The following is a 12905-nucleotide window of genomic DNA, read 5'->3' on the forward strand; positions in this document are numbered from 1 at the left end:
ACTGTGACGCTGTTTAATAATAATAATAATATATTTATAATATAATATATCATAGTATATATAAACATACTATATTATGATACGATATAATAACAAACTAGTATTTACATAGTACTTGAAGGTTTGCAAAATGCTTAGCCTACATTATCTCATTTGATCAACCCTGGGAAGCGGGTGCTATTATCATCTTCATTTTACAGATAAGGAAACTGAGGAAAAGAAAGGTTAAATGACTTGCCCAGGGTAACACAGCTAATAAGTATCTGAGGCTGGATTTGAACTCAAGTCTTCCTGACTCCCCAGCCTAGCACTCCGTGCATTGTACCACCTAGCTGCCTAGCTAATTCTGCTTAATCATTTATATATATTTAACGCTTAGTGCACTCACCAATGAGGCTACAGAGTTCAAGAATTTCATTTGCTCCAGTTCCTCGCCATTTCCATTACATGGTTCTGTTGTCTCTCAGTACCCTTCTACAAGACAATTGGAATTAATTCTACAAGTACATTTTTGTGAAACGATATGACAGTTATGATTCTAATGACCTCCCATGTAGCCCATCTGAGGCTCTCTGCCACCAATTTTACAACTCCCATTCGTCTAACATGATTTGTTTGGTTAAATTCCCCAGGGTGGTTTCCTGCTTATGGGTCCATTATCTTCTTGATGTTTTGCTTTTAATATCTGCTCCATTAATTTTGTGAATATTGATGGCAGGCCTACCTTACTGCCAAATCACAGTTCATAATAACGGATTCTCTTCCATTTCATTGTACCCAATTTTAATCCTGCTAATGGAGCCTGTGTCCACATTTCTGGCTTTACAAATTCAGCACCTTACTTCCTTGTTATTCCTAGGACATGATTGGCAGCTGAGGAATTTCACCAAGCCTTTTGTAACTGGGACCTCTTCTTCTTCTTTTCTTTGTTCTTTTTACTGTTCACCAATCCATTTACCAGCCCTCCCCATCATGGGACAACAATAAAGGAAGTCTTGAAGAGGAAAGGAAATCACAAAAAGACTACCTGGGAGCTTAAGGAAGGGGATAGGGAGGGACAGTCCCACTGCCTTGTTGTGGCTATAGGTGCAGGTACAGGTAGGTGTATTTACAGGCTGACTAGGTGTCAGTTTCAGTGTTTTTCAAACATGAGCTGGCAGAGATACTTCCTCCCCCTCCCCCACCTCCTTTTCTGCCTACATAGGGCCCTCCCTGGTGATAAAACCTAGGAGGAAGTAAAGGTTATTCAATTGTTTTTCAGTTGTGTCTGATTCTTTATGACCCCATTTGGGGTTTTCTTTGCAAAGACACTGGAGTGGTTTGCCACTTCCTTCCCCAGCTCGTTTTACAGATGAAGAAACTGAGGCAAACAGAGTTAAGTGATTTGCCCAGGGTCCCACAGCTAGTAAATGCCTGAGGCTGGATTTGAATTCAGGAAGATGAGTCTTTCTGACTCTAGGCCTGCTCTCCATCCACTGAACCACCCAGCTGCCCCCTAGTTGTACAGTAAAGGTGCCACCTCACCTTTCTAGAATTCCTTTCCCCAGAATTAAGATAAAACGAAGGAGAAGTCATCATCACTTGGTTCCAGTGGCCTCATTTATCTAGGTTTTACCTGGTCTTTAAAGATCAGTTCAAGTCTCACCACTGACACAAGCTGGCCATGTGCCTTTGGCCAGGTGGTTCAATCTCTCATGCCCCCAGCTAATTCTCTAAGTTGCAGAGCAGGTGCTGATCTGTACTGGTGGAAGGAATTTCCTCATCTGGAGTTCCCAATACCAGGGAAATCACAGGTCTGGTCTCTCCAGATTGATAATCCACAAGCATTTATTCAAAGTCTAATATGTGTGAGGAACAGCACTAGGAAATGGGACTATGAAGACAAAACAACATACAAAGTCACCCTAACAGTATTCCAGAGGGAAGGTAGGTGGCAGAGCACCTGGCCTGGAGTCAGGAAGACCCAAGTTCGAATCCTGCCTCAGATATGAGCTGTGTGACCCTGGGCAAGTCACTTCACCCTGTTTGCCTCAGTTTCCTCACCTATAAAATGAGCTGGAGAAGGAAATCACAAGCCATACCAGGATCTTTGCCAACCCCAAATAGGTCATGAAGAGTCTAATACAACCGAAAACAGCTGAATGACAACAACAAAGGTATCCCATCCTGTTGCTGTTAGACCTTTTTCCCAGATGCCTTCCCCATTCAATCACCATGCTGGCACAACTGTAGCCAACCCACTGGGGCAGATTCACTCCATGCCCCCTGAGAATCCATGCCATCCCCGTGTATCACCCATATATATCATCAATAGAATCAGCAGCAAGGGAGGCATGTGCAGCCTCAGAGCTGAGACAGGAGAGCCGGATTCAGGGTCTCTGCACCACCATCTCTAAATGAAGTTGCCTCGGGTGTTGAAATTCCCAGCTACAACTGGAGGATCTGGAACTAGGATGAAGGACCTTGTTTTGTTTGGCAGTGGGCTGTCCTTGGCCAGGCTTTTAAAGGAGCTCGTCTGCAAATTAATTGTGAGCTTCTGGTGCAAGCCAGACTTGCTCCCCAAAGTATTCTGTATAACCTTACTCCCTATGACCACCCAGAAATCCAGCGTCACCTTCACAAGTTGCTCCAGGGCATAAACTAGATGCAGTCAGCCTTTGTGATCTTAGCCCTTTCAACCTAGATGTTTCCTGCTCTGGAGGCACTGTTCATTGTATTTGAATTTTTCTTATTTTTAATACCATTTTAAAGGGGGAAGATAGAAATATCAATGCTGAGCTGAGTGGGAGAGGCAGCTTGAGGCCCTGCCTCAAGCAAAGGAAACCGTGCATATACCTTCCCTGTTCCTCCAGGGCTCCCCTAGCACTTCCAAAGAGACTTACCACTCAACAGACAGTGGAAAAGGCATAGGCTTTGGACTCAGAGGACATTTACTCTGTCTAAGCCTCAGTTTCCTCATTTGTAAAATAAGATGAGTGGACTCAATGATCTCTATAATCTCCTCCAGATCTAAATCCATGAGCAGAAGATTCTCAGATCCTAAAGTATGACCTTCAGGGTCCGCGTGATCTCCCCACGTTTGAAGTTAACTTCATACCATTGAATAACATGAATAGTAAAATGCATTTAAAGACACAGTGTCACATATATTCATAGAGAAGACCGATTCCACAAACCATAGGGAAAACCATTCTCGTTATGCTACAATCTCATCTCCTACTCCATTTTAACATAGGACATATTAATGTCATATGTTTAATATGTAACATATATGTCTACACCGATGTACATACATTTAATTACCATGGTCAGTCATTATCTTGCTTTTACAACAGTTTTGTACACAGATACAGAGTTAGCCCACCTTCCCCTCCCAGACTCTGTTCCCTCATTCGTCAAATGGGGGTATAATTGTACCTCCTTCATAAGGTTGCTGTGAGGGTGAAATGAGATCACATGTACAAAGTGCCTTATAAACCTTGAAACATTATATACGTTACAAAGACATTTATTACTAACATTATCGTCATCATTCCTCACTAAGAAGTAAGCTGGTAGGAAAAAAAATGGAAACTAATGTTTCTTTCTGACTACCACAAATAAATCATCCTTTGCATGGAATGAGTTGTTCTTTGTTCCGTTGTCTTAAAGACATCCACAGGGGAGGGTGAACTGAATGAACACCAGCCCGAGGAAACATTTCTACCTTTTACTTGCTACAACACAAATCTTTAGCACTCCCTCCTATGACTCAGTATAATCAAGCTCGGCTCCAGAGGACCAGGGAGATCACAGTTTATCGTCTGCTTCATTTTCATTGTTTTTGTTTCTTGCTTTGATCTTCATTTTTTTCCCCTCTAAAGGGAGCATCCAGAACAGTCGGCTGTCTCTTGACAATGGAGAGGCAGACTAGGTTTCTCAGACAGGTAGCTGAATTTGGATCCTTTAAAATTCTTTTTTAGAGGAAAAGATTTATGACAATATGAAGATTTTTTTTAAAAATGCTGTGTTGTAACAATCCCCTTACACACAGACAAAATATTGACAAATACATCAAATGTCTTTTATCACTTCTGACTTTATGGAAAAAACTCTAACAGATGTTCTAGCATCAGGATGTTTATTTATTTGTTTTTAAGATATGGCATCATCCATGCTGGTGGTGTGGGGAAATATCTCAGTGATTGGATCCTTGGTGGAGAACCTCCTTTTGATCTGATTGAACTGGATCCCAATCGTTATGGAAAATGGACAACAACGCAGTACACAGAGGCCAAAGCAAGAGAGTCTTACGGATTCAACAATATTGGTAAAGGGCTAATTTGTCATTAGCTAGTGGTCTCATGAGAGGGTTTGTAACAGCCACCATTTGGTTGACTTTTATAAGTCTCTAGAAAGTAACATCTTTTCAAAAACATAACATGGACATTTGAATAATGTTTTGTTTGCACACTTGATAAAACCAAATTAAAATTGTGTTTGTTTAAAATCCTAAGTGGATTCATGATTCCCTATTACATCATATTAGGGATATATAAAAGGGATTATAAAGGGATATAAAAGGGATTCCCTTTTGCATAGGGAATAGGATTTCAGCATTTCTTCATTTAACCCTACAATGCATAGTCATTGCTTCTGGATTTTTAAAAAATAGAAATGTATTTGAGGAACCTTGTAAATATATTTTACATTCCTGTCTAGATGATTTTAGTATGTGTTCACATTTTTTTCCTTTCACCTTTCCAGTGGGTTACCCTAAAGAAGAAAGGTTTGCTGGGAGACCTACCAAAAGAATCAGTGGGATTTACAATATCCTTAATTCTAAATGCTCCATGGGCTTCCATGCAGGATGGGAGCAGCCACATTGGTTTTACAAGCCTGGACATGAGCCTGGATATAAGTATGATTCAAACCACGGTGTTGTAACCATAGTACAAATTTTGAAATGGAAGGAAATCAGGATCGAACTAGCAGGCCAACCTTTTCCCTTTCACTGAGCCACTTGGAGCAAATGTTGTTTTGTTTTGGGGGCTTTTATCAGGGCTGCTGTTTGCTATGTGAACCTTTGGGGGATGAAGAGGGTGATTTAGAACCTTAGCTATGGTCTGGCCCCAGGGACCCTTTGGGCTTTCCCAGGCATTCTCAGACCTAAATGGCATTAGGCAGTACCCCAAAGACCAAGAAATCCCTGCTCCACAATAGGGGTGCTTCTCGAGGGGTCACTCTGGTTCCAATGCAAAATCCCAAGAAGGCACTGAGGACTGCCCAAAGACTGCCTTTAGAGCAGACTAAAGGCACCATTCTGAAAGCACTCATGATAGGTAGTTATATACAGCTGGGATTCGTAAACGCTATGGAGGCCTTCCATGTTGGGTTCCCCATGGGAGAGCAGGAGGTAAATCCTTTCAGCATGAGAGGAGAGATCATCTACCAAGCTCCCTCTGTTAAGATAAACTGTCTTTCAACATTTATTTTCTTCTTCTAAAATGCTATAAGGCAGAGCTGTCACACTTTTAACAATCCCAATTATGTTTCTCAATGAAAGGCAGTGAGGTCTAATGTTCAGGAGGCTGGCCTAAGAGTCAGGAAGACCTGGGTTCAAGTCCTGCCTGCTTGGACACCGACTTAACTTTGTGGACACTGGGCCAGTCATTCATTCTCTCAATTATTGTTCAGTCGTGTTCTGACCCTTCATGACCCCATTTGGGGTTTTGTTGGCAAAGATACTAGAGTGGTGGTTTGCTATTTTGTCTTCAGCTCGTTTTACAGATGAGGAAACTGAGGCAAACAGGGTTAAGTGATGTGCCCAGGGTCTCACAACTGTTAAGTGTCTTGAGGCCAGATTTGAACTCAGGCCTTTCCGACTCTAGGCCCAGTGCTCTATCCACTGTGCCACCTGGACGCCCCTGTCTTCTCAGTGCCCCAGGCAAGACCCCAAGAAAGTTAACCATCTGTATGATGGAGGTGTTTCCACATGGGAAGAACTTTACAGCTGGGGAGGGAGAGGAGCTGACCAAGTTCACATGTGGTCTTTTCTGAGTTTGTAATCCGAAAGAAGATAGCAAATCAAGTAGTTCAATAGCCTTATCTCCAGCTTCATTTGGGTTGTTTTATGAAGTTTCCATGTCTGCATGGAGTAGAGCTCTACCCAGCACAGAGCAAAGTGGGCCGTTCTTCACTGAATTTAGTCTGGGTAGGCTGCCAGCATGGATCATCCTGAGGGTAAAACAGTTCCATTTTGCTTTATTTGGTTTCTGAGTCATCTAGGTAAATGCCAGCCCCGCTCCACTCTCACATTTTAGTTCTCAAACTAGGACTTTGTTTCCAGCTGCGGCACTTTGCTAGGAAACTCACCCCTGCCCCTGCCCCCCATTTGGAGGCAGTCTAAGTGCACAGGATAAGGGAGAGAACACCAGCTTGGGAGCCAGGCCACTCGCTAACCGGGTGGCCTTCATCACTTTGGGCTTCGGCTGTCTTGTCTCTAAACCAAAGGTTGAATGACCTCTGAGCTCCTTCCAGCTCAGGGAGTCCTTATGTTCTATCGCTCATTCTAGTCAAATGAATTAATATTTTACTCATTCATTGACACATGGATAAAAGTAACACATGAGTAACGAAAAAGAGGCTAGAGTCCACCCTCACATGAACGATTTGCAAGCTGCAATTTGATGATACAGCAGTGTACGATGGAAAAAAGTCTTTGGCCCCAAGAGTCAAATCCCATCTCTGATGATCCCTACACGCAGGGCAAGTCACCGGGTCTCAATTTTCTTTCTTGTTGTTGTTTTTGAAGGCAATGAAGGTTAAGTGACTTGCCGAGGGTCACACAGCTAATAAGGTCTGAGGGCAGATTTGAACTCAGGTTCTCCTGCCTCTAGGGCTGTTGCTCTGTCCACTGTGCACTTAGGCTGTCCCTCTCAGTTTTCTTATCTGTTAAAACGAGTCAGTTAAACTAGATCATCTCTGTGTTCCATTCTAGACTGTATGATCCCAAAAATGTCCTTGGTTTTGTTTTTCCTGGATAGAACTTAAGCAACATAGAAAAAGCAGGATAAGCAAAATTCTTTTGTCCTGTGATTATATAAAATGGAGCGGCAGTTGTCTTATGATACTCGAAATTGTGTTTCAGGCCAAGCTTCCGACGTACAAACTGGTTCAGCCGGTGGGCTCTGAGTTATCAACAAGTTATGCAAAAGTGGGGGTGATTGACCTATCGCCATTTGGCAAGTTTAAGGTCAGAGGCAAAGATTCTCTTAAACTGTTGGATCACCTCTTTGCAAATGTCATTCCAAAGGTAAATAAGAATGTGAGGACACAAGATTCTGGGATAGTGGCCTATTGGATCCTTCAGCCTCTCACTCTTTCTTCTGAAATGACAAATTTTTGTTGTTGTTCAGTTGTTTCAGTTGGGTCTGACTCTTTGTGACCCCCTTTTGGGGGGATTTTCTTGGCAAAGATGCTGGAGTGGTTTGCCATTTCCTTCTCCAGCTCATTTTACAGATGAATGCTAAATGTCTAGTGCTAAGTGAGGAAACTGAGGCAAAGGGGGTTAAGCGACTTGCCCAGGTCACACAGCTAGTAAGTGTCTAAGGTCACATTTAAACTCAGGCCTTCCTGACTCTAGGCCCAGTGCTCTATGCACTCTGCCACCTAACTGTCTCCGAAGACAAATTACAACAAAAATAAATATCTTTAGTTGTACATTATGATCTTGCGAGGAAAATAGCCATCAATTCCCTTTACCTTATTCCTAAAAGTTTTGTGTCTTTATGTATTCAAATGTGTATATAACCAGTGAGTTATCTTAAAGGAAGAGTATACTTCTGGCATCATCAAAGGTCTTAATTGAAGGACCTACTCTTCTTAATCATTAATTTACTCATTCATTCGACAAACATCTACCATATGCAATATGCCATTCTAGGCCATATCTACTCTATGGAATGTACTAGGCCTTGGGAAGATGCAAAAATAAATGCTATTTGGTCCCTGCCCTCAAGGAGCTTGTGATATATCAGAGGGAAAATTATGTCAAGAACTTGAAAACAGAATTAGTTACTAATAATCTGTTTGTTTAGAATTGCAGGCTAACTGGAGAGAGCGAACTATTTAAAAACAATCACTTAGGAGGACAATTTTGAAATTAAATCACGTAGGAGGACAATTTTGAAATTAATCTTTTCCTAGTCAGGTTTAACACATAAAAATTATGATCCAAAGTCATATCGCCTAGCATAAGGGAGAAGATTAAAGGCCTTTTAATCAGTAACTATACATTTTGCTCAAATTTTGTACCAGAAAAACACAGAAGGGTTTTTCTTCCCTTTTACTCAAAGGTAATCATACATTCTTTTGTTGTAGGTGGGTTTTACAAATATAAGTCACATGTTGACGCCAAAAGGCAGAGTTTATGCTGAGTTGACTGTCTGTCAGCAATCTCCAGGGGAGTTCTTACTGGTAACTGGTTCCGGGTCAGAGCTTCATGACCTGAGGCAAGTGTGATTTTCATAAGATAACTATGGATTCAATAAGACCAGCGAGGTGGTGCCATAGTGCACAGAGTGCTGGGCCTGGAGTCAGGAAATTCATCTTCCTGAGTTCAAATCTGGCCTCAGACACTTACTAGCTATATGACCTTGGTCAAGTCACTTAATGACGTTTGCCTCAGTTTCCTCATCTGTAAAATGAGCCAGAGAAGGAAATGGAAAAAAAACACTCCAGTATCTTTGCCAAGAAAATCCCAAATGAGATCACAAGAATTGGATACAACTGAAAGAACTAAAAATGTACTCAAGCTTGCCTGAGTTGAACTTCCTTCTTTCCTCTGAGGACTAGGCAATGAAGGTATTATTTTACTGTGTACTACTGTGTCTAAATCCCTTTGACTTTTATGTTATATTTTTTTAAATGTAATTGATTTCTTTTACCTTTATGTCTGAATATATCCCTCCCGGACTTATTTTAAAAAGGAACAAATCAATCAACAAGCATTTCTTATCAGCCTGTGGGGTTCTAGGCAGTGTGTTGGACACTGGGGATACAAGGCAGGAATGAGTCTGCCCTATACAAACAAAGAATGGAAAGCAATTTTGGAATTATTTTCTCCTATAAGAAAATATACCAAGTTAAGTATAAGAAGTATATTGTAATGTCTAAAGCCAGGAAATCAGCAGAGCTGGGTTGGAATTCTGCCTGGGTCAAGTCATTTAAATCTTCTGAGACTGACAGTCTTCCATCTAGTTATTAGTCTAAGGACTAACTGTTAGTTTATAATTGAGTTACCTAGTCTGTTAGTTTCAGATTAACTGTCTCTTTACTCATCTAGAAAATGAGGATAGCAGGCAGCTAGGTGCCTAGAGTCAGGAAAACTCATTTCCTTGAGTTCAAATCTGGCCTCAGATACTCAATAACTGTGTGACCCTGGGCAAGTCACTTTACCCTGTTGGCCTCAATTTCCTCATCTGTAAAATGAGCTGGAGAAGGAAATGGCAAATCACTGTAGTATCTCTGCCAAGAAAAGCCCAAATCGGGTTACGAAGAGTCAGACACAACTGAAAAACAGCTGAACAAAAACAAAATGAGGGTTATAATAGCACCTTCCTCATAGGATTTGTTGTGAGTCTCAAATGAGATAACATATGCAAACCACTATCTGAAGTTTAAAGCACTACATAAATATGAAATGTTATTATTTTTATTATTCCAAACTACTGTGTCCCCTTTATATGCTGCTTTATCTTTGGTCCAGTGCTAAATTTAAATTGTTGACCTTTTAGCATAAAGGCCAGATCTTTATTCTATCTGATGGCTGAACTCTATTTCCTGTAGGAAGTGTCTGTTTTTCATAATATAGCCTTGTCCTTACCCAGTATGCTTTGCTGTTGTAAAAAAAAAACAAAATGATACAAAAGCACATGCTCTGATGAGAAATATCTAAGATCGGGGGGCAGTCACAGGTTAGTTCTATGTAGAGAAGAAGGACATCTCAGGATAGAAAATTCAAAAGCCCCACAGAGTACACAATAGCTATTATAATAAATTAGTCCCTATGGAGATATTCAACAAAATCCTAGAAGCTCCCGGAAATGAGAAGTCTTTGAAGTTTTCATAGGCCTGTTACCAGGGCCAGAGAAATTATGCATTTGATTCCGAGAAGCACCAATGACCTGAAATGGTGACCAGAACCCTCACTTCGCAGAAGGGAAATTTGGGCTTTAAAATGAATTTGGAGGGAAAAAATCCATGTTTAAGAGGTCACTATTTAAAGTGACTCATTCTTAATTTTTAGCAGAATAATGAATACTGTAATAGTTATCACCTACTCTATTTGTCCTGTAAGCAGGAGTTTTTGTATATTACTGTGGTTCCAATCTTTGTGAGCCATTTGGGTTTCTTGGTAAAAATACTGGAGGCTAGATTTGAACTCAGGTTTTATTGACTCCGGCCCAGTGCTCTATCCACTTTGCCACGTAGCTGCTATGCACCTTTTGTATAGTAGATTTTCTTAAAGAGAAGTTGTTGTTGTTCAGTCATTTTCAGTTGTGTCCAACTTTCATGACCCCTTAATAGGTTTTTCTTAGCAAAGATATTGCAGTCGTTTGCCATTTCTTTCTCCAGCCACTTACTGATGAGGAAACTGAGGCAACAGAGTTACACTGACTTGCCCAAGGTCAGACAGCTAGTGTCTGGGATTGGAATTGCACTCCGGTCTTCCTGACTCCAGGCCCAGAGCTCCATCCGCTGCGTCACCTAGCACCCCAAAGAGAAATGCATGTATTTTTGTATAGCCTTTCATTTCTCATTTGCCATTTGAGTAATTTTGACTTTTCTTCTTGTGTAGTACTTCTCTGCATTGGCACTTGTCTAATTAAGGAGGCAGCTGTGGTATGATGGAAAGAACATAGAATTTAAAATCCAAATCCTGGGCTAAGTTCTGATTCTAATATTTGTTTCCTGTGCACTTTGAGCAAATCACTTACTTTTCTGAAACTCATCTATAAAATGGGATATTGATACTTGCCAGTTGCCACACATAGTTGTAAGGAATAAATGAAATAGGGTATAAAGTGCTTTGTAAAAATAAACTATAAAGAGTCATGTCAGCTATTATTTCTCTATTATTTTGACCATTTATCCAAGTTAACAATAACTGACACCTATAGCACTTTATAAAATGCTTTACATGCGTTGTCTCAATTTGATTTTCACAATTCTGTTACATGGGTATTACTGATACTATTATCCCTATTTTACAGGAGAGGAAACTGAGTCTCAGAAAGCAAGTAATTTGCTCAAATTCACACAGTGGCAGAACCAAGATCAGAACTCAAGCCTCTTATTTTAAGTCTAAAACCTGTTCCACTAAACCACAGTCACCTCCAAGTTATTAAGTTCTTTGAAATTTGAGTTGAAGAGCTGAGCAGACTGTTGTTGCTCGTCTTTCATTCTCAAAGAAGCCCAATGACATCAGGAGGAGGATGTCTTGACTTGCAAGTGAATTAGATTTGAGTACGGTGAAGTTGTGCAACAGCCTCTAGATGGAGGACAGCCATTCTGAGGTGACATGAGGCAGGACCTGTTCAACTTTCCCATTCCTGATTTTGAGAGTAGGGCTTAGGGAATATGAACAGCATATGTCATCTTTTGGAGAACTGATTATGTCTTTTAATTTTTTTCAATTAGTAAGCATTTATTTCCCTCTCTCTTTTACTAGCCTTCTCCCTGCCTGCCCACCTACCTCCCCCACCCTTGAAAAAAACAACACAAAAAACAAAACCTTCCTAAGAAATATGGATAGTCAACCAACAACAAATTCTCACATTGGTTGTGTCTGAAAATGTATGCATTATTCTGCATCTTGAGTCGATCATCTCTCTGTCAGGAAATGTTCACTGTCGTTTGTTCATCAATTTCAATTGTGTCTGACTCTTTGTGACTCCTTTTAGGGTTTTCTTGGCAGAGATACTGGAGTGGTTTGCCATTTCCTTCTCCACCTCATTTTACATATGAGGAAACTGAGGCTAACAATGTGAAGTGACTTGCCTAGGGTCACACAGTTATTAAGTGTCTGAGGTCAGATTTGAACTCAAGAACATGATTCTATCCACTGTGCCACCTAGCTACCCATAAACGTCCATCAGCCCTCCGGAATTGTGATTGGTCATTGCATTAATCAGAGTTCTTATGTCTTTAATATCTTTAGTCTCTAAATAAAGCTTCGAGAAAATAATATTGTGAAATCTTTTGCCCAGGAAAGATTTTTAACAAAATGTCTACTCTTCAAAATACAGATGGATTGAAGAAGAAATTGTGAAAGGTGGATATGATGTTAAGATCGAAAATATTACAGATGAGCTTGGAGTCCTTGGAGTAGCAGGACCATCAGCAAGAAGGGTCCTTCAGAAACTGACGTCTGCTGATCTTAGTAACAATGCATTCAAGTTCCTCCAATCTAAGCCTTTAACGATTTCTAATATTCCTGTTACTGCTATTAGGATATCCTACACAGGTGAGAGTTTAGGACCAACCTGGCCATATTAATTAAGGTCTTATGGAATCGGGTGGGATGATAATATCTGTCATCTTTCTACATAGACATATGTAGGTATATGTATACATTATATTATATATGTATATGTACACACATGTGCACATACATAAATCCCTCTTAGATGGGCATCCAAAGCAGCCATTCCTCTCACCCAAATTTTATTATAATTCTAGATGCTAACATTTTGTCTGCCATAAGTGTCCTGTTGATGCCCCAGGCCAATAGCTCATTAGCAGTTCAAAAGATAAAGGAAGAATGAAGGGGGGGAAATGGCTATAGGACTGTGGCTATATAGGGGAGGGGTGGCATGTTCTACATGTGAAAGTGCCCCCTCATCTCAGAACACTAGAGATGA

At 40.7% G+C, this 12905-nt stretch overlaps 1 protein-coding gene across 1 annotated transcript in view; it reads left to right on the forward strand.

The window, feature by feature from the left end:
- Positions 1-12905, forward strand: part of DMGDH (dimethylglycine dehydrogenase) — a 102144-nt gene that overhangs the window by 42619 nt on the left and 46620 nt on the right. Inside the window, 6 exon segments of the mRNA XM_036762724.1 lie at positions 4140-4309; positions 4747-4900; positions 7130-7155; positions 7158-7294; positions 8362-8492; positions 12291-12508. Coding sequence (XP_036618619.1) covers positions 4140-4309; positions 4747-4900; positions 7130-7155; positions 7158-7294; positions 8362-8492; positions 12291-12508 — 836 coding nt within the window.

Source organism: Trichosurus vulpecula, chromosome 1 (genome assembly GCF_011100635.1).
Source record: "Trichosurus vulpecula isolate mTriVul1 chromosome 1, mTriVul1.pri, whole genome shotgun sequence".
Lineage (NCBI taxonomy): Eukaryota > Metazoa > Chordata > Mammalia > Diprotodontia > Phalangeridae > Trichosurus > Trichosurus vulpecula.